This window comes from Musca domestica, unplaced genomic scaffold (genome assembly GCF_030504385.1).
Source record: "Musca domestica strain aabys unplaced genomic scaffold, Musca_domestica.polishedcontigs.V.1.1 223, whole genome shotgun sequence".
Classification (NCBI taxonomy): domain Eukaryota; kingdom Metazoa; phylum Arthropoda; class Insecta; order Diptera; family Muscidae; genus Musca; species Musca domestica.
This window is the reverse complement of record NW_026712265.1, coordinates 169,765-195,166: the sequence shown is the minus strand read 5'-3', so window position 1 is coordinate 195,166 and position 25,402 is coordinate 169,765. Positions and strand designations below refer to the sequence as shown.

Genomic DNA, 25,402 nt, shown 5'->3' with positions numbered 1-25,402 from the left:
CACACAGAGCCGTAAGTCGACTTTGATACCCCTACTTTGGTCAAAAAAAAAGTGAATCTTTCAAAGGGGAACATTAACATTTTAGGGAAAAAATTCAACATATTGCTTTCATTGAATGGAAATTTTTACATAGTGTAGGTGCAAAATCAACTCAAAACTAGTTTAAGATTATGGATACCAAAGTAGAAGAATCTATCTCTGTCACAACGACCAATGCCAACAACATCCCCTCCAACGAATCTGATAACGGTGAGGAAATCATCAACTGGGAGGAGGAAGCAACAGCAATTATTAATGATGTCAAAACCCATGTAGCCGAAATTGAGATCTCGAAACTACCCAGCAATGAAAGTCACATATACATGAATATTCGCACATTCGAGGGGGCCACATACTGTATCCACGTTAGTAGTATGGGCTTTCGAGTTGTTTCGGAAATTTACAATACCATAGACGAGGACAAAACCGAGGTCAACGAAGATGAGGTGTATGAAACACCATATGCTCTGCTGGATAAGATAAGTCCACGGTATGTTGAGTCCTTTGGTAATCAGTTGTGTAAACAACTGTTGGCTTTGCAGCAAATGCAGACGGAATTCAAGGAAGAAGACGAAGAAGGCCTGGAAGAGGAGGATGATGATGATTGAATCAACGAATAAGCTTAGGAGAATACAGACTAACATTTAGATTTGTAAGTTAACATTTCACAAGAGGAAGACTAACCCACCCCCATTCCCCCTTGGCTGACTTGAAAAATAACAAAATTTGCCACTAGAACAATTTCCCATAGGTATATCTCTTAACAATTTGTACGAAAAAAAAAACATGTATTCTTTGTTTTGTTTGGGGTATAATTTTATATTAGCAGCTTGTGGAGTATGTATCTACGCTCGAACGCATTTTGTATCAATTAGCATAATAATAATAGTATATGTGATTATTGTTTTTTAAAACATTATTAATTCCATGCAATTAAATATGAAAGATCTTTTTGTTCCAAATATATATATGTACCATGTAATTTTTGTTTAGACTTTTAAACGTTTCAAAAATAAAGATTGTGATTGTAATTCCAAATCAGTGAGTTTTTTAACAATTGGTATTAGTTGCTGAACATGATCCTTGTAGCCAGTTCCAGTGCTCAGATTCTTTTGACCATACACCACCTTGCCGTCAAAATCGTTAAGGGGTACCGACATATTTTTGTCCACTTGTTGAATGGTAATGTTCAAATGGTCCTCAATTTCAGCCAAAAGCTAACAATTCAAAAAGTTATATTATTAGAGATTACAATCGTGTAAATCAGATTAAACTTACATTCTTTTCATTATACCATATGCAACAGCCACGATTGTCTGTGAGATTCGTATTAGAACAATTACGACCCCGAGTTGGACACCAGTCACCGTGGTACCAAACCTGGAAAATGAGAACAATATATTATAAATCAAATAAATATATTGTGGTGAAAACACAAACCTTTTCGGGTACGGTAGACACCAAACTGATAGCCAAACCCATACGCTCTGCACGGCCAACACGACCAATACGATGTACATAGTTTGACTTTTCATCGGGCAAGGTAATATTAATCATATACGGTAGACCAGTAATATCCAAACCTCTTGCAGCAACATCAGTACAAATAAGAAATTTAACATCTCCCCTCTTGAAGGCTTCCAAATTTTGCTTGCGCTCATTCGGTTTACGATCACCATGCAAACAGACGCAGGAATACCGTTGTCCCCCACGAGCTTTAAGATATTTTTCCAAATTGTCACAATCCAACTTGGTGCGACAAAATAGAATAGCTCGATCCATTTTATGTTCTTCAATGGCACGTATACAATATTCGCCCTTCAACATTTTAATGGCCTCTGAATAAGTTTCGGGTGTTAAATTGTGGGGATGAGGATTATCCCGGGCATGAACCCCATCAGTGCGAATGTGTTGACGTAAATTATGCCATGTTGTGTCACGTTGTGGATCTATCATACACACCACATGATGTACCGTTTCGGGTACAGCATCTTCTCCCTTGAGATCGACCCATGTGGGGAAATGCATAAGACGATCAGCCATTTTCTTTACCTCAAAGGCATGAAGAGTTGCGGAACACACAACCATTTGAAGGCGTCTGCCATCCGAGGTCATTTTTGGTATTTGTTTATGCAGACGGTCAATGAGATCTGTGTAGCCCTGTTTAAGCAAAGCATCAGCTTCATCCAAAACGAAAAACCTTAAAAAAGCAAAGTTTAAGCATTATTTCGATTATCCCCTTAAATATCTCCTTACTTGCAATGTGTGAGCTGCACAAAGCCTCCACTTATCATTTCCTCCAGACGGCCAGGTGTGCCAACAACAATATGAACGCCCTGCTGCAAAACACTTTTTTGTTGTTCCAGTTTAACACCACCAATCAATAGTAGACTACGAACATCCGGATTTGCCAAATGTACCTTAAATTTTTCAATCTGATTGTAAGTCTGTTCGGCCAATTCTCGACTTGGCTCAATGATAATGGCCTGAGGTGCATTTGGTGATGGTTTGTTCGCTCCTGCATTGGCAGCAGGACTAGCCAAAGGGTTTGGCTTAGTGTGGGATGGACCGGCTTGACAAGCTGCTATAAATCCATTCTTAGGAGGATATTTGAAATCTGTTTTGCCGAAATTGAAAGCCATTTCTGCATTTTTTAAGACCACAGCAGGATAAAAGGTCTCATTGCGCAGATTGTCGTTAATGCGGAAAGCTACGCCCAAATTACTGCCATTTTTGCTAAATGACACCTCCATTTTTTCCAAATCCAAATAACAGCCAATGACATCATTTTTACCAAAAGCCTCCCCATAGTCGTCAAACTGGCGATTGTTTGATTTTTTACCAGTTCCACCAAAACCAAAACCTATAAAAGTTACCATTATATATCACAAGGTCTCTACAAAGAACACATTTCCAATAATTACCAAAACGACATGTTCCCAAATCCAAATTTGCCTGTTGGGTAGACCAGCCCACACGGCATAGACCTTCATCGGTAACAGTTGCCTCATAATAAAACTTTCCTTTGCCCTTGACACCGGTTGTAGAACGGCAACCATGCCATTCCTTGAACTCACGACTCTGGCAACGCAGACCGTCAGGTGTAACAGCCAAGGCATTGCCACGATCAAAGAAGGACATGGTCCATGGGGCAGCACTGGCTGTTGCGGAACCTCCTTTTGCCCCCTTACCCTCTTCGAGGTCCCTTAACGTTTCCCAAACAATTTGTAAAATGGGCAAACAAAATGCACCGGTTTTACCTGAACCAGTCTCGGCAGCCATTAGCACATCACCACCTCCCAAAATAAGAGGAATAGCTTCAGCCTGGACATCAGTTGGTAATCTAAAAAATCCATTCAATCATAAAACACCCATGCTTCATGTATAAACGATGGATACTCACGTCCATTCCATTTCATCAATGGCCTTGGCAATTTCAGGCAAGACGCCGAACTCTGAAAGAAAATTAATGTTACATCCACTCAGTATTAAACACATTATCATTTCTTACCTTCAAATGCAGTCATTTTGAATTAGATTCAATGAAAACCAAATAAATCCTTTGCGTTTTGCGAAAAATATCCAGAACTGTCTGCAAAAAAGCCGGCGTTAGAGGTGGCAAACAATTAACGTAAATATCGATAATGTTTCTTAAAAGGGAAGACCGATTGATAGTTTTTTCTATCGATATTATTGGACACAATTGCTCTGTTCCCGTATCAGCAAGAATCTACTATTTTTACAATTTTCTTCGATATCATAAAGGGAAAATTGGTTATCGTAGTAAAAACTTTTACATTTTTGTAGTTCTGGAACGGACCATATGTACAGCCATTTGGCAAAATCAGTAAAGTCTCTATCAGACGAAATGTTTTTATATAAGTATTGTAAAATTTTGCATAATTAGAGATTACACATATCGTGGGGTACATGGACTATTCTAGTTTTGAAATACACAAGTAAAGAAAATATAACATCGGAAAAATATAATTTAATCAAAACAAGTTGTGTAAAAAGATATAAAATGAACTTTTCGGTAAAAAATCATCCATAACTACAATTTACAGAGCTCGGTGAGTTCTTAGTTGGCAAATATCAAAAAGCTGAAAAAGCTCTCAATAATGTATTTAAGAGGCAGCTTTAGTCTTCCTCCTTTTATTGTACAAGGGCTGTACCATAGTAGAAGAATCCAGATAGATGCATCAATGCTTAGGAGCATTGATATTCAAAAATATCAATTCCAAAATTGGTTTGACAGTTCATTGTCCCAGCAGCTGTGTCGATGCGACTACCTCTATTCTTTTACCATGGGCTGTACTCATGGTAAAATCAAATTTACTTACAACTAATGCAACAAGTAGTTTACTCTATTTGACACATTCTCTGCATTTTCTGTAATTTACCTCGTCACATTTCACTGCATAGAAAGCTTGCTCCCATCTTTGGTTTGTGTATATACAATTATGAATAAACATTTTGACAATGAGGTGCGCATTTTTAAACAATTTTTACACATTAATTTTTTTTTTTTCAAAATTCTCAATTTCAAAAGTTGTGCAGGTGCGACTACCTGTGTTCTTCTACAGTGAATTAAGAATAGAATTACTTTTTCATCATGATTAGCACTGAAAATGGTTAACATTTTATCTTGATTAGCAGAAACCCCATTGCGACCGTTTCGCCATTGCGAAACAACAGCAGTATTTATGGATTGCTACGTCTAATTGTCATTCTTGGAACTATGAGGTTCCAATTACACTAGACTTTACTGTAATACAAAAGAGACTAGTGGAAAAAATTCCCCAAAGTACTAATAGTTGATTGACGACTGATGAAAAAGAGCAATCACACTAGCAAGCAAATGATTTTAGTATGTACCCCACCTTAGACTTATTTTCACATTTATACAACCCTAAGCTTTATTCTTTTCGATCTTGAAAACCCCGCTGTTGGTCGAAGTTTTTGTTTTAGTTTTATTTTTATCACTCATCCCTGCTGTGTTTCTCATCTTGCCGGCGGCGACTTTTTATAAGAGCTTTGACATTATATTTAATCATGTGACACACGACGACAATGACAACTAGCCTGTGATCGCTGTCATTTTGGGTTGTTTGTTCAGTTCTTGTCGATTGGTTTGTAGTTTTTAATTTTTCTTCGATTTTTTTGTGTTGCTTGCAAAATTAAAAGTTAAAAAAACAACAAAATGGTCGAAGCCTACGTAGCACCCACCGTTATTACTTGCATTTGGGCTTTTATTGGCATAATTTGCCCCTTCTTTGCCAGAGGACCAAACAAAGGGTGAGTCAAGTGTGAAAAGTTATGGAGTTGATAAAACTGCAATTAATTGGGAATTTTATCTTATTTATTTTTTTTCTTAACCGTTTCCATCTACAGCATTACCCAATGTTGCCTTATGTTGACCGCTGCCACTTGTTGGCTTTTGTAAGTTGCCATTTTTTGTTCCAAATCAGTTTCTTATGTGTAACTATTTTGTTATCTTTTGCTTTTTATTATAGCTGGCTCTGCTGTTATATGACTCAAATGAACCCCTTGATTGGCCCCAAACTATCTATGAATGAAATCCTGATTGTTGCCAAGGAATGGGGCAATCCCATTGAAGACACAATCGACATTACTTATTACTAGAAGCAATTCTAAACGGGATTTTCTATTCCATCTCACTGGATAGTCGTTTAAGTAATATATTATTGTTTATGTTGGTTGTTTTGTTTGTGAAAATTTAACCCCGTCCCCAAGCAAAAGGGCTCACGGTTCCATCAGTATCTTGTTTTTTTTTTTCATTGTATTCCATTTAAAAACGTATTAATTCAGGTGACACTCTCTCTGATCAGCAGGTGCCTTAAAAGTTTAAGACAAAAACAAAACATGTGACCTTCAAGAAAAAAAAGCAACAGCACAAATTTACACATTTTATGTATTATATCTGCTTACATGTTATTGTTTGTTTTTCTTTTTGCGAATATCTTTCAAGTGTTGTGTTCTTGTTGAAAGTAATTAATTTTCGCTGTGAAACAAGCAAAAATTATATACATTAATAATTCCTATATACATGTTTTGTTATTATAATTATAAAAATAAATCGAAGAAAATTAAAATCAGTTACGAATTGTTTTTATTTTTTACATATTGTAATAAACTTGAGATGGGTGCCAAGTTTGTTATGGAAATCATTTCCAGAAGTTTAGAAAATATCTTTAATTTGCCGAATAATTTTATGGATATTGTGATTCAACATGGAAAATATATTTTTATGCCATAGAAGTATATCGAGTTTCAAAAATCTAATCTGTTTCATCCCATACCTGTTTTTGTTATTTATTTAATATCCAACAAAAAAGTAAGAAATTGGCTATTTTCAAAAAAAAAAAAAATAATAAAATAAAATCCGTTAAAAATTCTGTTAAAATCTTAAAAATACCGAATGTAGCCGTAATATAGGGGTATATACGACTACAAGGACTTGCATCATTAAAATCATCAAAATGCCGAATATAGGTAGGTACTATTATATTGGGGCTATACCAAAACGTGGACCCGAACAGACAATTTTCTGTCAGAGACTGTAGTATCCATTATGAACTTCAAATACCAAACTTGAAGCAATTCCGGTAAATCATGTCGTTAAAATCATCAAAATACCAAATATCGGTAGGTACCGTTATATGGGGGCTATACGAAGACGTGGACCTGCATAAACAATTTTCTGTCTTAGGCTGTAGAATCCATTAAGAACTTCAAATACCAAATTTGAAGCAATTCCGGTGAATAATGTCGCTAAAATCAATAAAATACCAAATATCGGAAGGTACCGTTATATGGGGGCTCTACTAAAACCTGGACCTACATGGCCCATTGTCAATACCAAAAGTCCTGCAGGCATAATATACATTTGAGTAAAATTTTATCAATCTACTTCATTTCGTTCGGAAGCTAGTGATTTCCACAGACTTTAGACGGACGGACATAGTTAAATCGACTTAGAATTTTATGCTGATTATGATTTATGGGGTCTACGACGAATATTTAGGGATGTTACAAACGGAATGACAAAGTTAATATACCCTCCTTTCCAAGGTGGAGGGTATAAAAATTCAAGATTGATCTCTTCAGGTATCAGCGCCATCTATATTTTAAATTCTTATACACTGGCCGGTTTATGTCCAAGCTATATTATACAAAATTCACATCGAGATGGAACAAAATTAAGGTCGCCTAAAAATTTGAATGAAAAAAGTGAATCGTGCAGGAATTTCAAAAATCTTTGGACCCTGCCTGGAATTAAATGCATTGCACAGATTTTGTATTGCTACGTTAAGAAATGTGATACTCCTCAGCCATTCCTATCTATTTAGTAATTTCTTAAAATCCCTCAAAATCAAATAGCTACGTGCTTTGAGACACCAGACGTGATTAATGAAAACTATGCTATAGTTTTCAGTGTCTCCAGATTTTTAAATTTCCCCTTAAAATCCCAGTAAACAAAAGTAGTATTTAGATTACGACTTTTTTTATTTAGAATATTTGAAGATTTCCAAGCATAACTACGGGTATACAACAACTTGCCATTGGGCATGTCAAACCGCGACAATAATTTGTTGTAACACCCGTGGCTTTAGCAAACAAATCACAGTTATGGTGTTTTTACAGATCATGTCGCAAAACATCAACTAGGCCATATTCGGGGGGTGTTAGTTATATGGCCATAAAGCGTAATCTCTTCAACGTATATACCCAGGAGAATGGGTAAAATTGTTGTTTTATTTGAAAAGTGCAATCGAACTGCTTAATCGAAAAGACCCAAGCCCATATCGTCATCATCCTCTTCTTCGGATTCTTCCTTTTTGGCTTCTTCCTTCTTTTCGGCAACTGGGGCAGCAGCAGCAGCTGGAGCGGCGGCAGCAGCGAATTTGCTGGGATCCTTGATGTATTCCTTGATGGTGGTGGCTTCCTTGAACTCCACTTCGGTGGTGGCGGCAATAGCCAACAAGTTCTTGAAACCGTTGGCAATGCTGTGAGGAGCAGAAGCAATGGTGGGGTATCCAATTTCCAAACAGACAGCGGCCAAGTTGGCAACACCAGCTTGGAATTTGGCACGCAAATCCTCGGGCTTGATGTCCAAGATTTCGGGGGAGAAGATGGAACCGGAATCGTAGACTTGGTTGATGATCAAACCGTATGAGAAGGGAGAGATGTTCAACATGTTAAGCAAGGTAGCTTCGGAAGCACCGACCTTGTCACCAGGCTTCAAGATGGGCACATCGTTGATGATTTCAATTGTACCCTTGGAAATCTTGGTGGGGATAGACAAGGCTTGGAAGAAAGAAGTCTTTTCGGGACCCAAACCGGTGTTCTGGGCTGGGATAATGACGGGCAATGGAGCAATGGCACCGGCACGAGCTGGGGCACGGACCTTGGATTCCAACAACTTGTCACGGACTTCAGCCAAATCACCCTTGGTGAAGACGAAACCAACATTGCCCTTGATGTGGGGCAACAATTTTTCCAATTGGGCGTTTTGCTCCAAATGACCACGGATGGCCTTGCGCATCATGGTGTTCTTGCCCATAAGAACAACACCAATACCACGGAGACTGGTACGGATGTGTTGCATTTGACGGGAACCGACATTGTCAGCACCTACAATGAAGCACTTGGGGTATTCGTTGAAGAGTTCCTGGAAGGGATAAAAAAAACAAAGCAATTAGTAACCCACTCCTTCTAGGTGATTATCAAAATATAAAATTTCCGAAAACAATCAGACGCGCTCTAAGAGCATTTTCTCAACTTCTAGTCTACCAGAATACCTGGGTTCTGCTTTTTCAAGCTGGGCATTCAGACGATAGACATTCAGACGTAATTTTGTTACATCATTTATGTTAGATTCAAATTTCAAAATAAAATCAAAAGGACTTGGATACTTACGACAACTTTAATGAAGTATTGAGCCTTCCAGGCAGCTTTGTTCTCCCTAACCATCTTGAATCAAGTGTGTAATTAGGGACTCGAGAAAATGAATTTAAGAACTGCAAATACAGAAGAGATATCATCATTAATTAAATGTTCTACAATGTTGTTATTAAATGGATATTGTATTTCACTACAATAACAATGGATGTTTGTTATTTTTAAAGATTTTAAATTTTTATCACAAAAATGTGCACCACCTACCAAAGCAAAACGATGTGTTCACGTTGACGTCGACGACGAAAAGAAGGGAGAGATGTCAAATGTCGTCGTCATCCATTGACGTTTGTTTGTGCTACCAACTGCAACCAACTTCAGTGTGTTTAGATGGGCGATCCTAAATGAATGTGGTTATGCGCCGAGGGTGACGTGCTTGCCAGTAAAGAATATAACTCGTTGGGATATTTTAGATGAAATTAATATTAAATTAAATAAATGTCGTTTGAAAAGAAAAACTATATATTCATATTACATATATATCTTATTTGCTCTAGCCGTTAGTCAGCAATTATCTTATGGAAGTTTCATAACATTTTTTGATAAAAAAGTAAACCTTAAACCACAACATTGATTTCCAAAATTATAGTTGCGTCCCCGCATTTTTTCAGTGGTAAAAGTAGCAAAGTGCAAACTGTCAAAAACTGTTGTTACCTATAGCCATATTTTATGTAAAAAGTACTTGAACGGAATTGTACAAAAACTTAGCAAAATCGTCACAGTCATATCAACAATTGCTCTGTTCCAGAATCTGCAGAATCTACTAGTTTTAAAATTTTTTGTTCCGATATCATATAGAAAAAATCGTAGTAAAAAGTTTTACATTCTTGCAGCTCTGGAACAGAGCAAATAATAACTCTACCATAAAGCTGATGTAAATAAAATAGCAAAGTTGAAAGTTATATGTGTTTTTGACGAATTTCAAGAAGAAAATTGCAGAATACTTTTGTGTTTTTCCCAATATAGAAAATATGTAAGGTAAAAAAGACTTTACTACAAAGTTTTATTTATCCTATTTCCCTCTAAGTTAAACTACCCAGTATACCAAAATAGCAATTTAAAAGATTGTTACGTCGTCATATAGCATTACCCCGTACTTCAATTGTGAAGAGCCATTATTATATGTAAAAGCTGAAAACTATGGAACGTGCTTTGTTTACGTTTTAACTGTCAGCTGTCATTGGTATAATGATAATGCAAATAATTATTCGTTCGTGGAAGTGACAAGCAAAAATATTAACAAATATCGAAAAAAGCCGAAAAAATGGTTTTGGAGAGTACTATGATCTGGTAAATATTGGATAAAAATATCTGAAGAAGAAGGACTAAGGAAGGAACTGTGAAATTACTTAGGATACGTGAAAGGGCAGCCAATTTTAGGCAATACATTTCTTCTGTCATTTTCTGTCCGTCTGCATGAATATGCTTACTTTGATTTGCAAATACACAAAAAATGCATTTCTAATTTGTATGTGAATTTTCTTACAGTTTTGATAACAGTGATTACCAACGTAATGGTGATTACTTTCCCACACGCCTTAATGTCCAAAAAGATGGCATAAACCTTGTCTGCCTCACAAAAGTACGTTCCAATCCTGAAAACAATGTTGGCCTTATGACCATCTCCAAGTAAGTATATTTTATTTGGGAGCCGAACATTTCTACATTTTCTAAACATCTTCTGTTTGCAGTACCGTGGAAGTATTAGCCACACTAACCAGTGATGTTGGACGTATTTTCTCCAAAATGCATTTGGTTCAGCCAAAGGGTGAAATTAATTTATTGACCGGCATACGTATTGCTCATGTTAGTATAACAATTTTTTGTTGCATACATTTTCTAATTCTGCTGTTAATTCATTTCAGCTGGTATTAAAACATCGCCAGGGAAAGAATCACAAAATGCGCATTGTTGTTTTTGTTGGATCACCCATTAAAAGTGAAGAGGGCGACTTGGTAAAGTTGGCCAAGCGTTTGAAAAAAGAAAAGGTCAATGTAGATATTGTCAGTTTTGGTGATCATGAAAGCAACAATGAAATTTTGCAAGCATTTATAAATACCCTAAATGGTAAAGATGGCACCAGTTCCCATTTGGTCTGTGTTCCACGTGGTTCAGGCTTGTCGGATGCCTTGCTTTCGTCGCCCATTATCCAGGGTGAAGATGGCATGGGTGGTGCTGGTTTAGGTGGAGCTGGTTTTGAATTTGGCGTAGACCCCAATGAAGATCCCGAATTGGCATTGGCTTTGCGTGTCTCAATGGAAGAACAACGACAGCGTCAAGAGGAGGAGCAACGTCGGGCAGCTGGTGCCAGTACTGAAGAATCGGCTGGTGAGAAGTCGACATCTGGCACTGCAACGGCTGCTACTACAGCTGCTCTTGATGAGCCCAATTCAGAAGAAGCTATGTTGCAGCGTGCGTTGGCTATGTCCACTGAACAGGTATGGCTTGAACACAACTTTCATTACTTTTGGGTTAAATGTTGCTACAGTGCCATTCACAATTTATGATATAATTATGCTCAAAAAATTATAAACGAATAATTTTTATTTTCTTGTAGAGTGATGATAATTTACCAGATTTTGCCAATATGACCGAGGAAGAACAGATTGCTTTTGCAATGCAAATGTCTATGCAGGATGCAGGTAAATAAACTGATGTCGAAATTTAATATTTCTTACTAAATCGAATTGCCATTTTCCAGCTGATGACACCGTTACCCAACAGGCCAAACGCCCCAAAACCGAAGAAAACGCACCCATGGAAGTTGATGAAGATTATTCAGAAGTTATTGGTGATCCAGCTTTCCTACAAAGTGTTTTAGAGAATCTACCCGGTGTAGATCCCCAATCGGAAGCTGTACGTGATGCTGTCGGCTCTTTAAGCAAGGACAAAGATAAGGATAAGAAGAACGATGGCAACTCAGACAAACAGTAAATTAAGTAATGCCAAGGGAAATTAGCACCTTTGCATATAATGAATCATTTATTATTAATCAATTGAAAATTCATTTACTAAATATTTTATATGAAAAAAAGCCAAGTTGTGGTCATGAAATTCACGAGAGTTATTTTGCAAAAGAATTTGCCACGGAATACTAAATAAAAATATGCTTTAAAATAATCGGAGTTGATGTTTTATTTGAAAAACTATTAAACGAATTAGCCCAGTTCTTAATATTCACTTGCGGTAAACCATCCACACTATTACAAACGTTTCCTCCTTTGAGAATGCTATCTGACTTTGAAATCGAACTGAATATCAGATAACCTATATTGAAAATTTCCTAAAAACAACTTGCGCTACATTCAAACAAGAGGAAAGCACGGAAGCTACCGCAAAGGCTTAATGCAAATATGGGTCATATTAAGTCAATTACATTTTTACTGTTTTCACATGACCAATTTCAAGAATATTCTGCAATACAAAACATCTACAGCAATAAAAACACTACACAATTCGTGCACTTCCTTTTGATTGGAAAATACTTGTTTTTATTTTAAGTTACCAATCAAAATTTTCACTCCAACTTTACTATCTTATAACACATATTTTCTTTTAACTAAATAATAAAGCTCTGTTGGCTGTCTCCCGTTGGGTATGGATGACGGCAATTTACTTCAATCCACGGTATTCACGGATGTGATACAAAACCCAGGCAGGAATGATCAAGGTCGACACAAACATGCCACCGCCCAGGACAAGTTTCTCCTGAAATAAAAAATAGAGGCCGTTTTTATTTTCATCATCCTTTAGCAAAATCGAAGCAAGAGGTATGTTTACGTAACCTCTAACTTGACAAATGAAAATTTTTGTTGAAGAAAAAAATTGTGACTTACAGCGGAGGAAACTTTTTGGGTTGGTGGGGATGAAATCACCGATTGGCAACGACGTTGCATGGCATTACGGATGGCAGGAGCCAAGAGGACAGCAGCAGATTTTTGGAACATTTTGGAGGAGTTGCACAGAATTTCTTGGTAAACTAACCGACAAATTAATTCGCTATACCACGATTCCCACGAGTGTGAAGTCGCGACGATGTTTTTTAACGGCGTTATCGTGTGATGATATAACTGTTTCGATTTTTTAATCGACTGCGTTTGTTATCGATTTAGTGAAATCGTAAATACTAGGCGAGATACACACTATAGAACAAACCATAAAGAACGTAATATTAATACTTCTTTAATAGAATATTATTAAAGTATCAGCCATGGTACATAAAGAAGGGCAAACTCTTTTTAATTTACCTTCTCTAATTTAACTGCATAGAAATAAGGTTCCCTTCTCTAATTATGTGTATATACAATGGAATGTAATTTTTTTTTATTACGATAACCAATTTTTTATGACATCGAAAAAAATACAAATGACCTGTTCCAGTACTGCAAGAATTTAAAGATGTTGACTACAATAACCGATTTTCCCTTAATGATGTCGAGAATAATGGTACAATAAGTAGGTAGAACAGCTTCGCAGCCCTGACTATGCCTGCTTCCTGTCAGACTCGTTCAAAATTATATACAACAAGTTGTTTTCATTATTTTCACATTTTCCCACATTTTAAAAATGAGATAAATAGCGCGAAAAATTAACGAAAGCCTAGGGTTTCTCTTAAAACTTTAAGACTCTTGCAGGTTCTGGAACAAAGCATTTGCCTTCTGTGTTCTACCAAGGTATCAGCCGATCGTATGCTGGAAATCATGATACTATTTTTTTTTACAAATTTGTCAGGGGCTGTGTCTTTTAAATATGCGGTCATATTTCATCAGCTTTTGGTCTGTTCCAGATCTGCAAGAATGTGAACGTTTTTACAACGATAGGCAAAATTCCCTATATGGTATATTCTTGCAGGTTCTGGAACAGAGCATTGGTTGGTAAATTTAAAGCAAAATGTAGTTATTTAAAAGATATAAACGTTTGCATTGCTTCATGACTGCAAGAATTTAAAATAGCTACGATAAAATCGTAGTAACAATATTAAATTTCATGTCTGTGCAATGTAGAGAATTTCGTCCCCATATTTCCTTAATAATATTTTTATTTGGCATTTTTAGCTCTGTTTTTTTGTATTTACCTTGGCAAATTTAACTTCAGTGAAAACTAGTTCCCATTTTTGATATGATTTAGATTTATAAATTAATATTTTTACAATGAGATGCTGTCAAATATGTAATGTTAAGCATTAAAAAACTGTATATTTGTTTTGACATTAGAAGACTACCAAAAGAAAAAATTGTATTCAGTGATTACTATGCCCTACATTGGCCTTTCATGAATGCAAAACCACACAGTGATAACCCAAACGTAGGCTGGCAACACTGGACTATCATTCCAAATTTGACATATGTAAACATACGTCAGAAGAAGCAGAAACATCGAGGTCGAAAGTCGATTTGTGCACCCCTACTTGTAAGAACGCAATAGATCATCATACTGCCCAAGAAAAAGGTGAGAGAAATATAAAAATTATGGAAAATTGTTAAATATTCTAGTGCCAGTGATTTACCGTAATCAAAATAAATAAAATCTCAATGCTAAGCGAATTATTAGGCTTTTAGTTTAGTTGTTGTTGTTTGGTTTTATGGAAAAGGAAAACTATGAAGAAAAAAATGACGAAATGATGAGCAAAGCAAACGACGGACTGAACTAAACTACCTTCAGTTGTTTGTGCTTGTGTTTGTTTGTAAAAAAAGAAAATAAACAACAAGTAATATAATAATCAATATTTGATATTTGAGACATTCAATTTGGAAAAGAGTTTTTTTTTGGAGAATTTCAAAATTTTGTGTATATTTTGTTTTTTTTTTTCTCGTGAAATTAGCATTGTGGTGTAGCAGCAGCAAGCAGAGCAGCAGCAAGCAGAGCAGCAGCAGCAGATGCACTAAAAACAATTCTGAAGGAGTTTGTTAGTTGCTCTGTCGTTGTCCCTGAAGAAGAAGACATCATATCCGTTTCCTTTGTGTGTTGCGTTTGTACGATTGTTTGTGGTGATAGTAAAGCAAAAGTGAGCAAAGGAGAAGTCGAAGGCGCTGTGCTTTTGAGCCTGCAACAGAGCGAGTTCAAGCAACCAACACACAACAACAACAAGAACAAAAACAAAACAATTGTTCGTGGCGAAAACAAAGAAAGCTAAGGATACCTTTGTTTCTTTAAATCAGTTGTTGGCTTTGAAAAACCACCACCGTTCACAGTAACTATTAGCTTCTATCACCATCATGAGTACGGCCACTTTAAATGGAGCTGCCTCAACAAACCTTCTACAGCAACAGCCATCAACATCAACAGAAGCCTCATCATCTGTAGCCGCCGCAGCAGCCACAGCAGCAGTGAAAACTCGTGGTGCTGAATTCGGAGATGATGTTGCCCCAACGTCCACATCACATTTGCCCACATCTCCCGCCATTTGTCGTTATTTCCAAAAAGGCATCTGTCGATTTGGCTCTGTTTGTCGATTTTCACATGACCTGCCTGGCGGTGAGGTAATCAGCTCAAATACAAATAATTCCTCGGGTTCAACAGCCCCAGCCAGTACGTTGAACAATGAACGTCCCAGCACCAGTCGTCGTAACTGGGCAAATGCCCCTGCTTTTATACCGGCTGCCGATCATGCTGGTGGCGAGGTGTTAGAATCTGTTGTTGATCCCAACCATTCATGGGCTGAAGTTGTTTTTGGTCCAAACGCTCGTGGACGTAGTATGCCGCACATGGCAAGTGGATTTCACGAAATTGCCAGCGTCGACGAAGAGTGTCCCTTTGAGAGTCCATGTCCGTATGGTATGTTTTGTGTCTATGCCATACACATGGAACTGTGTGAAATGTGTGATCAATTCTGTCTTCATCCCAACGATGAGGAACAAAGAAAGAAACATAAAAAGGAATGTCTGCAACAACATGAACAGGCTATGGAGTTATCTTTTGCCGTAGCACGGTCCAAAGATAAAACATGTGGTATTTGCTTTGATACAATTATGGAAAAAGCTGGGCGAGAGAAACGTTTTGGCATATTACCCAATTGTAATCATATCTTTTGTTTAGAATGTATACGTAAATGGCGTCAAGCTAAGCAATTCGAACATAAAATTACCAGGTATGTAAAGGATAATATATTATAATTATAGAATAACAGAAATGTCTTTGGTTTTTAGATCCTGCCCTGAATGTCGTGTGTCCTCAGATTTTGTTTGTCCTAGTGCCTTTTGGGTTGAGACCAAAGAGGAGAAAGATAAACTCTTGGGAGATTATCGAAAAGCTCTTGGTATCAAAGACTGCAAGTACTTTAAAAAGGTTAGTTGTTTTTGTGTGCTGCCTTAGGTTGCTTTGTTTATTAGTTTTATTGGTTACATTGCAGGGTGATGGCAAGTGTCCCTTTGGCAACAAATGTTTCTACAAACATGCTTTGCCCAATGGTGACTTGGTAGATGTTGGCTGTCCCAAAAAGGGTCGTAAAATTCATCGCAGTAATAATGAAATTATAAACTTGCTTGATGTAAGTATTAAAACAAAAATTGATTTATATAATTGTGCACACACACATATATACATAGATAATCACATTAAAGTTATACAAATTCTTTGTGTGCCCTGGAATGAAGACAGGCAAAAAGGTCAATGATATCGCAAGACAACAAAAGAAATGAGCATATAAAGGATTTTTGAAAAGATGTCAGTAAAGGGGTGGAAGCCAGCAATAACAGATGCTGTAATTTCGAAAACAAAACTTGTTTAATGAAACTTGATCAGGGATGGGAAAACAAAAGTTGTCATGTTTTCTTGAAGTCTTAAAAGGATTTGCTATGTCTTAAGAGAAATTTATAGAGGTTTCAATGGCTTTGGACGAAAAAAGTTGTTCTATGTCTTTAGAAGACCTGAAATGTCTTCATGTCTTGAGAAGACCTTAAAGATTGTCCACGTTTTCTATGACCTAAGAGCACATTAAAGCTCTCCTATATACAGGGTGAGATAAAAAAATAACTGCAACGAAGTCAAACGCCATAATTTTTACATTTTTGTTTTTAATCTTATTGAATGAAAGCAAAAATATCGAAAATAGAATCAAATTTTAAAATAAGTTTAGGTTTGTTCGATTTGGACACCTTTGGCACGAATTATGGCCTTCAAATGGCCAATAAAACCGTCACACGCTGCCCGAATGTTGGTCTGCGATATTTTGGCCCATTCCCGGCGAAGCGCTTGCTTGAGGTGATCGACACTTTGGAATTTTTTAGTGCCAACCTAGCTTTTCAAATTACTCCAGACCAAATAGTCCAACGGATTGGTATCCGGAGGTATTTTGGTGGCCATTGTGCGCTGGAAATGAAGCGAGGAACCGTATTTTGTAACCATTCTTGGCTGGCTGAGAGCGATGTGCTTTCGATATGTCCAAGGTCTGGGGCCAAAATGTTTGTATGCCCAATGCTTTAATACATTCTCCAGAATATTTCACAAAAGATTTATTCAAATTTAAATGCAGGAGTGCTCTAACGATAGCCACTTGTGGTTTTCCAGCCAAATATAAAGAAATCACACTATCACGTTTGAATTCCATCACGAATAATTTTTTTTCTGGAAAATTCTCACTAAAATGCTTTTGTACATTTGTAAACAATATAATGAGCTGTCACCGAGTGGCTTTGAAATGACAGCAGTCTGAAGTTGGTTGCAGTTTTTTCATCTCACCCTGTATGTTGTAGAAAATCGTTAAGTTCTTAAATATAAAAGACCATGTGATTAATTTAAAATATTTTAATACCAATATTTGGGAAATTTTTCCAAGATAAATTTAAGCATTGACCTCTTTGCCTGTCATATACGTTATATACAAATATTATATACTTGAAATTAAAAGTTTCGAAAAGTACTTTAAAAGGACCAAGTTATAAACTTGAGCCTTTAAAAGTATTACTTTTTAACTTTTCGAAACTTTTAATGTGATTTAAATATTATGAATTGTATATATTTTTATTTTAATATTTAATTCTTTTATGATTTATTTTGGCAACTCTCGTTTGGATTTTTACAAGAAGACAGCAATTAAAATATGTTTTTTTTTGTTTCATTTTGGTTTGAAAATTATATTTTTTGGTGTATTCTTTCAAAAATGTTTTTCAAATTGTCGTCACACATAAGTGTTTGTTGTGTAATAATGTAGATAAAAAATAAGTTCAAAATCAAGTGAAATTTAACGAATTTAACTTAATTTTGTTTTTTTGTTTTCCCTATTCTTTTTTCTGCTCTTCTCTCAAAATGAAAAATTGAATTGAACCACAATAACAACAACAGGTGTGATATCCTCATGTGTCTGTATTAGATTCTAAACTACTACTCAAATTTCTCCCTCTCTCAACACACAAAAAGAACAAAACAAAAACTTATCGAAAATAAGAAAGGTTTTCAAACGAAACGAAACGAAACAAACAAACCAAGTACCATTGCTTTTATTCGCAAATCGTCATTGCCATCACCAAACAAACAAACAAACCTAAACAAAAACAACCACCACCTCAACACATTCAATACCAAAAGAAATGATGTGTGAATAAATAGCTATTAAGCGTTTTTAAGTGTGTTTATTTCGTTTAAAATATACACCAAACAAATTATGATAGTATTTTTAAGCTGTGACTTTAAAAAACAAAATCGAAAAAGAAAAACAAACAAAAAAAAAAAAAAAAAAAAAAAAAAAAAAAAAAACAACAATAAAAAGTCAGTTATCTACATATGAAAAACGACAAACAAAGAAAAAAATGAAACAAACCAATTGATAATAATTAAAAATACAAGTTGTTTTTAAGTTCAAAGAATATATCTACAAACATAATTGCCTAAAGAAGAACAAAACAAAATCCCCCTATTTATTCCAAATTAATATTGTAACATGTAGATGGTAGAGACATATAACATTTATATTTATATTAATTAATTAAACACGGAATTCAGGCTTTAAAAGCAAAAAACCAAAAGTTAAAGTAAAATCTAAGAACTCCAAACTTATTCACAATTCACAACAAATTTCTAATGTGTTCTATTGAGGAGAAGACGAAGCAACATACTTAAAGCTTTAAATATGAAATTAATATTACATTTTGTTTATTTTATTCATTTTCTTAGTTTAATTTTTAGTCTAATTATTTTATTGCATTTAATTTAAAAACATTGAAATTTCAGTGAGAAAAATGCCATGTAATTCTTGCAGATAATTACATTTTGCAACAAAACTCAATTTTTTTTTTCAATCTAGTAGATTATGAAAATATAGCTAAAAATAGAAGACACATGTATCGGCGTTTTGAAAGTTTACATCGAAAAGTAACCAAAATAGAGGGGACAAGTTCCCCCATTTTTCACATTTTTGGAAATATTCGGATTAAGATTCCTTGGAATCCGTGCATTTTAGGTATATAGTGTCTTCGGCAATATTGCAGATAAGAACACGAAGATTATTTTAGCGGACATTTTTTAAACCCTAAATCGACTCAATAAAGGGGTCTTTTTGGTCCTTTTTTTTCGAAATTTGCTTAAAAACTCCCTTGAAACGGGAACGTAACAAGTCAAAATATTCTACAAAATTGTTTGTCATAAAATTTTGCTATAGGTCCTCGAAGACGTCAGGATTCTAAATCTTACCCAAACGCCAGGAATTGATATATATATTAAAACCCTATTTTAGGATTTAAGTCGTACTTGGTGTGAGTTTGTGCAAAAATCGCCAACAAAACATCATTTTAGAAAAATGACCATAAAGACAAAAATATTCTTCATCAAATTTTACTATAAGTCACCAAAGAAAGGATATGTATATTTCCATTGCATAACTAAAAAAATTTGCATCAAAGTTCCGAAAAAATCCTAATCCTAAATCCTGTTGGAATGTCCAAGGTCTGCGGCAAAAATTTTTGCGTGCCCAAGTCTGTAATACACCCTCCAGAATATTTTCGCGATAATATTCGGCATTTGCCACGGTCGATTAATACGTGCGGAGAGCAACCATCGGCTGTTATGACGGCCCACACCATCACCATGGTCGGCGCTTGAGTTCTGGTGGCCAACCGAAGTTGCACTTTTTCAGCTGACCTCTTTGGCAAGTAAACACGATAATTTTGATCACTCTAGCTTCCGAACGAAATGAAGTGGGTTGATAAAATTTTGCTCAAATGTATATTATGTCTGCAGGACTTTTAGTATTCACAACGGGTGAGATAGGTCCACGTTTTGGTATAGTACCTTAGTATATGGTACCTTCCTTTTTTTCGTAACTTTGATGATTTTAGCCACATAATTCACCACAGTTGTTTCAAATTTGTTATTTGAAATTCGTAATGGATACTGCAGCCTATGACAGAAAATTGTCTGTGCAGGACCACGTATTCATATAGCCCCCATATAACGGTACCTTTCGCATTTGAATATTGTAATTGTTTATGCAGGTTTACGTAGTCGTATAATATAACGGCTACATTCGGTATTTTTAAGATTTTAACAGAATTTTTAACAGATTTTTTTTTTGAAAATTGCCAAAATCGTTCCAAATGATGGAGGGTATTCGAAGATCGAAGATTACAGCTTTATTACTTGTCAAAATAAAATTTATAATTAGATATTAACAACAAAAATCTACCTATCATAACAAACATTTATTGATTTCGTTTTGGCATAATTTTAAATTGTCTTTCTTTTTACACTTTATTTATTTTTTTTTTTTTTTGGCAAATATATATGTTTTTAAAAACTTATTTTATTTTGTGAATTATTTTTAAAAACCACAAATCACAGTCTATTTTTCATCTCTATTGTTTTCTTTTTTCTCATTATAGATCTATCTGTATGAATTTCTTGAACAGCGTAATTTGAATTTCCTTGATTTTTTTGAAAGTACAGGTGATGAAGGCGAAGATTCATCTGATGATGAGGATTAAATAAAAACAAAGAAAAAAGTAAAAACACAAAACGAATAATGGTTATATTATAAATGTATACAAAACACACAAAAAAAGGAAACAAAATTCAAAATCGTATGTGTATAATTTGGCATTAATATCTCTCTTTCTCTATCTATTAATATTAAAGAAAGAGAATTACATAACACAAAATATCAAAAAATATATTACAAAAAAACAAAGTATTCAATAGTATAAAGCAATGCTCTCAAAACTCAATATGGAAAACAAACTACTTAAGACCAAAAAAAATATCAAAAAACCAAAACAAAATCCGGAATTAAACCACAAAATAGTTAAAGGAAACAGATATTTCAATTATCAAAGAAAAAGTGAATGCTTTTTTCAAATATTTTTTTGCTCCTTCCATTATAACAACAACAACAAACCACACACCCTGTTTCAAACCCCCAAAAACAAAAGGCTTATGAAAACGATATTTAAAAAATATTAAAAATACAAATGGATGTCTATTATAGGATTAAAAAAAAAAAAACAAAAAAAAAAAAAAGAAACGATCACAGAAAAAAAACAAAGAAAGTAACATTTTTCGTCCTCTATGGAAACCTCTGATTTAAAGAAAAAAACACTCACCAATCGTATTACAAGTATATAAAAAAACAAACACTATGCAACGAAAATTATAAAAAAAAACCAAAAAAGCAATACTCCCAGTTTTGAAAAAAAATTAAAGAATTTATTTCTGATTTTTTCTCATTTGAGAAGTTTTAAGTTTTCTATGTACCTATCTATTTTTAATTGTTTATATGTTATAGCTATTTATGTTTAATTTGATACTTTTCCAAAAAAAGAAATATTTTTTTTTGTTAAAAATCTATAATTTTTGTTAAATGTTTTTAGTTTTATAAAACTTTAAAATATATATTTTTTGTTTCAATTTTGTTTAAAATTAAAGATAAGGAAATTTGTTTCAAATATTATTTTTTTAGGAAAATAAGAACATTTGTCAATGGCCCCTCCCAAGAGGCTTTAATTGAATCTAAATATTGTTTAAAGTTCAATTTATAAGGTATGTGATGGAGACCGAATTATATCGATTTGCCGCAACGGAAATGTGTATATTTTAGTTGCCATTAATGATAACTGTAAACACCTTTTGCACAATATATTATTTTAAATAACAATTTCAAAAACTTCAATTAAAATTTTTATAAAAAGTTTGGCCAATAGCCAAGTATTTGATTTGGAAAAAAACCTTTCAACCTTTTTTCTCGTTGCGATTTTTTTGTCAGGAAGATACCAGGCAACGATTTACAAACTTCTAATGGAGTTGAAATTAATATAATCAAATATTTATATAGAAAATATTTTCGGTTATCTTAAAATAAAAATACATCTATTTCCAATTCAAATGCTACAGAAATACTCCACTTTCATTACACACTGTATCCACCAACCCATAATTTCAATTTCTTCTACTTTTGATTTTTTTTACGACGATCATAGGCAACGATTTTAAATTTGTTCATGCATTTGAAATGAAAATAATCAAATATTTATATGGAAAAGATTTTAGATTATCTTGAAGTGAAAATGCCCCTCCTTTCCAATCCAAGTACTACAGAACTACCCCACTTTCTTTACACACCTGTATCCACCAACCCATAATTTCAATTTCTTCTACTTTTGATTTTTTATTGTCACGACGACCCTAGGCAACGATTTTCAAGTTTTTCATGCAGTTGAAATTAAAATAATCAAATATTTTTATGGAAAAGATTTTCGATTATTTTGAAATAAAAATGCATCTTTTCCCAATCCAAATACTACAGACCACTTTCATTACACACCTGTATCCGTGGACCCATAATTTAAATTTCTTCTACTTTCGTTTTTTTTTTGCCGAGGCGACCCTAGGCAACGATTTTAAAAATTTCTCATGCAGTTGAAATAAAAATAATAACTTTCTTTTGAAAAAGAATGCTTCAATATTTTTCGATTTTATTGAAATATAATTGGCACTTTTACAATTCCAAGTATTGTCGAAATATTCCATGGGAATAACAATGAAAGAGGAAGAGTTCCTTTAAAAAGAACTGTGAAGAAAATTGATTTTCGTAATCGAAGTTTTTGATGTCAAAGGCTTAAAATCGGCGCTCCATTTCAGATCCGTGTAACTAAAGGGGACATTTTTTTTCAATTTTCCAAATTCTGAAATGAACACTTTTTTCTTGCGAACCAAAACTTTGATCCATTTGAAAATTCGTTTTTACTTTTCTGCCCCGTAAGAAGGCAAATCAAATTTAGAGGATAAGATAAAGATTTTTGTAGAAGATCTGTTAATATCTATAAACTATTCTTTAATGTCAAAGACTAAGTCTTATTAAAATTCTTGTGCCTTTTCAGATCCGTGTAACTAAAGGAGGCAGTTTTATAATTCATCTTTAAAATTTTTTCTTTTAATTTTTCAAAATCGTCGATTTATTTTTGATCCGAGTAACTAAAGGGGACATTTTTTAAATTGTCCTCATAGTTGTTTTTTAATTTTTCAAATTCTGAAAGAATACTTTTTTCTTGCGAACCAAAAACTTTGGTCTATTGGAAAATTAGTTTTTGGTTTCCTGTCGCCTAAGAAGGCAAATCAAATTTCGAGAATGATTTTTGTAGAAGATCTGTAAATATCTATAAAAAATATTTGCAAGATCTTCAATAGGTAGAAGAGGCGGTATCTTCTATTCACAGAGGGTCGATGCAAGACCTCCAGTCTATGAATGAGGGTTCATGCAAAACCTCCTGTCAATGAATGAATTATAGAAACATTTCTTACAAGTTCATACATTTATGGAGACCGTTTTGAAGATTTTTTTTTAGCAGCAGAGGGTTAAATTCCCTTCATTACTTCTCTAAATATTTTAGATTAGATGGAGGTTCTGTCATTAGAATAAAAATCTTACAAATTTTGATATTCCTTTAAAATTTGTGAAATATATTTTCTTTGTTTTTTTTTGTGGTTTAGATCATATTTTTTTGTTAAAACTTATTGCAGTTAAAATCAAAATTTCTTACTCATTTTTCAGTCTGTTCCAGAACCTGCAAGAATGTATAAGCTTTGCAATATTTTTCGATATCATAAAGGGAAAATGGGTTATCGTAGTATAAAGTTTTACATTCTTTCAGCTCTGAAACAGACCAATTGTTTTCCCTTTGAAAATTTTCCTTTTTTCTTTTGTGGTTTAGTTTTCTTTTTGTTAAAATTATTTAGAGTAAAAAAACAAAAAAAAAAAACGGTGTTTGTTTTAAGACATAATCACAATATTCCATTGTAATTTCTTTTTTTATGTTATTTATCATGTAATCCCCCACCCCAATTCTTCATCCCCCACCCCCTTAACTCATACTTAATATTATATATATTTACCCAATATTGTTCTATTTGTTTTTTTTTTATGGTTTAAAGAAAAAAGATGTGTTAAAAAAATTATAATTTTTATTATGTTCTAATTTTGTTTTCCTTTAAGTAATATAGAAGAAAAAAACAAACCAACCTTGTTAATTGTTAAAACAAAAAACTAATGCCATTGTAAAGAAGAAAAAAATAATATATACTAAAATACGTTTACTATCCCCACAAATTGTTTTCTTTGTAAAACAGCCTTAAAACTGTGAAATATATATAAATGCAAATTTTCTTAAAAAATTAAAGAATAATAAAAATCAATTACAAAACAAGAACACATAAATGCCTAACAAAAAAATAGTATAATAATTTCTTTTTTTTACAATATAAAACCTTGCAAACAAAATATAGTGTATACCAAATAAACCGGAAGTCTTCTATGGTTTTGTGAATCTCTTTATTATTGTTAATTTTCTAAAATAAAAACATTTTGTTTAACTGTCTTTTAAGTTATCAAAATATATCTTAAAAAAAAACAATAACACAATATATACTACTTAAAAAAACAATATATATTATATTTAATGCAAACAAATGTCAGAAGGAAAAACAAAAACATTAATAATTCCTTGTAACAAACAAGGCAAGCAAGAAAAACAAACAACCAACCAACCAACAACAAAACTAAAATGCTAACATTTCAAAATACCTCTTTAAAACAAACAAACAAAATACAATGTAATACAAAACAAAAAACAAAACAAAAGAAAACATAAATGTTTACTACTACCACTACTACTACTACAAAGAAATAAAAGAAATATTTGTTCAAATTAACCTACAAAAACAAAAAAAAAACGAAAAAACAAAAACCTAACAAATATTACCTAATTATTATTAGTTTTTTTTATTATTATTATTTTTTATAAATATATTAAACACCACTATATTTGTAATGTTATTATAATTTTTTTATTAGTATTTAAAAAAAACAAAAACATATAATTGAAACAATACAATTTATATTCAATAACAACAACAACATATATCAAAAAACAAAAGCAAAATTTGACAAAAAACATATTAATTA

General features: G+C 33.8%; 7 protein-coding genes across 7 annotated transcripts; 4 read left to right on the top strand and 3 right to left on the bottom strand.

Annotated features, from left to right (window-relative positions):
* The first annotated feature begins 10 nt into the window (after positions 1-10).
* Positions 11-1,077, top strand: LOC101891245 (GSK3-beta interaction protein). Its single transcript, XM_005187154.4, has one exon. It carries the CDS (start codon positions 171-173, stop codon positions 645-647), a length of 477 nt encoding a protein of 158 aa, XP_005187211.1. The 5' UTR covers positions 11-170; the 3' UTR covers positions 648-1,077.
* LOC101891420 (ATP-dependent RNA helicase Ddx1) lies at positions 831-3,685 on the bottom strand. Its single transcript, XM_005187155.4, has 7 exons — positions 3,551-3,685; positions 3,443-3,494; positions 2,964-3,382; positions 2,296-2,902; positions 1,480-2,239; positions 1,318-1,419; positions 831-1,256 (listed from the first exon to the last, which is right to left on the bottom strand). The coding sequence occupies exons 1-7, from the start codon at positions 3,564-3,566 to the stop codon at positions 1,029-1,031; spliced, it is 2,184 nt and encodes a 727-aa protein (XP_005187212.1). The 5' UTR covers positions 3,567-3,685; the 3' UTR covers positions 831-1,028.
* A 1,404-nt stretch (positions 3,686-5,089) lies between these two features.
* On the top strand, positions 5,090-6,158 carry LOC101891071 (V-type proton ATPase subunit e). The gene is made up of 3 exons (XM_005187153.4): positions 5,090-5,337; positions 5,434-5,481; positions 5,556-6,158. The coding sequence occupies exons 1-3, from the start codon at positions 5,243-5,245 to the stop codon at positions 5,683-5,685; spliced, it is 273 nt and encodes a 90-aa protein (XP_005187210.1). The 5' UTR covers positions 5,090-5,242; the 3' UTR covers positions 5,686-6,158.
* A 1,392-nt stretch (positions 6,159-7,550) lies between these two features.
* Positions 7,551-9,378, bottom strand: LOC101890897 (large ribosomal subunit protein uL10). Its single transcript, XM_005187152.4, has 3 exons — positions 9,229-9,378; positions 8,983-9,083; positions 7,551-8,734 (listed from the first exon to the last, which is right to left on the bottom strand). The coding sequence occupies exons 2-3, from the start codon at positions 9,034-9,036 to the stop codon at positions 7,844-7,846; spliced, it is 945 nt and encodes a 314-aa protein (XP_005187209.1). The 5' UTR covers positions 9,037-9,083; positions 9,229-9,378; the 3' UTR covers positions 7,551-7,843.
* Positions 9,379-10,165: 787 nt separating this feature from the next.
* On the top strand, positions 10,166-12,141 carry LOC101892128 (26S proteasome non-ATPase regulatory subunit 4). The gene is made up of 6 exons (XM_005191373.4): positions 10,166-10,311; positions 10,510-10,650; positions 10,713-10,827; positions 10,887-11,459; positions 11,579-11,663; positions 11,723-12,141. The coding sequence occupies exons 1-6, from the start codon at positions 10,286-10,288 to the stop codon at positions 11,953-11,955; spliced, it is 1,173 nt and encodes a 390-aa protein (XP_005191430.2). The 5' UTR covers positions 10,166-10,285; the 3' UTR covers positions 11,956-12,141.
* Positions 12,142-12,476: 335 nt separating this feature from the next.
* On the bottom strand, positions 12,477-13,055 carry LOC101891955 (uncharacterized). The gene is made up of 2 exons (XM_005191372.4): positions 12,858-13,055; positions 12,477-12,729 (listed from the first exon to the last, which is right to left on the bottom strand). The coding sequence occupies exons 1-2, from the start codon at positions 12,966-12,968 to the stop codon at positions 12,634-12,636; spliced, it is 207 nt and encodes a 68-aa protein (XP_005191429.1). The 5' UTR covers positions 12,969-13,055; the 3' UTR covers positions 12,477-12,633.
* Positions 13,056-14,385: 1,330 nt separating this feature from the next.
* LOC101889382 (probable E3 ubiquitin-protein ligase makorin-1) lies at positions 14,386-24,981 on the top strand. The gene is made up of 5 exons (XM_059123114.1): positions 14,386-14,469; positions 14,843-16,108; positions 16,167-16,305; positions 16,370-16,507; positions 20,832-24,981. The coding sequence occupies exons 2-5, from the start codon at positions 15,237-15,239 to the stop codon at positions 20,931-20,933; spliced, it is 1,251 nt and encodes a 416-aa protein (XP_058979097.1). The 5' UTR covers positions 14,386-14,469; positions 14,843-15,236; the 3' UTR covers positions 20,934-24,981.
* The last annotated feature ends 421 nt before the right edge of the window (positions 24,982-25,402 follow it).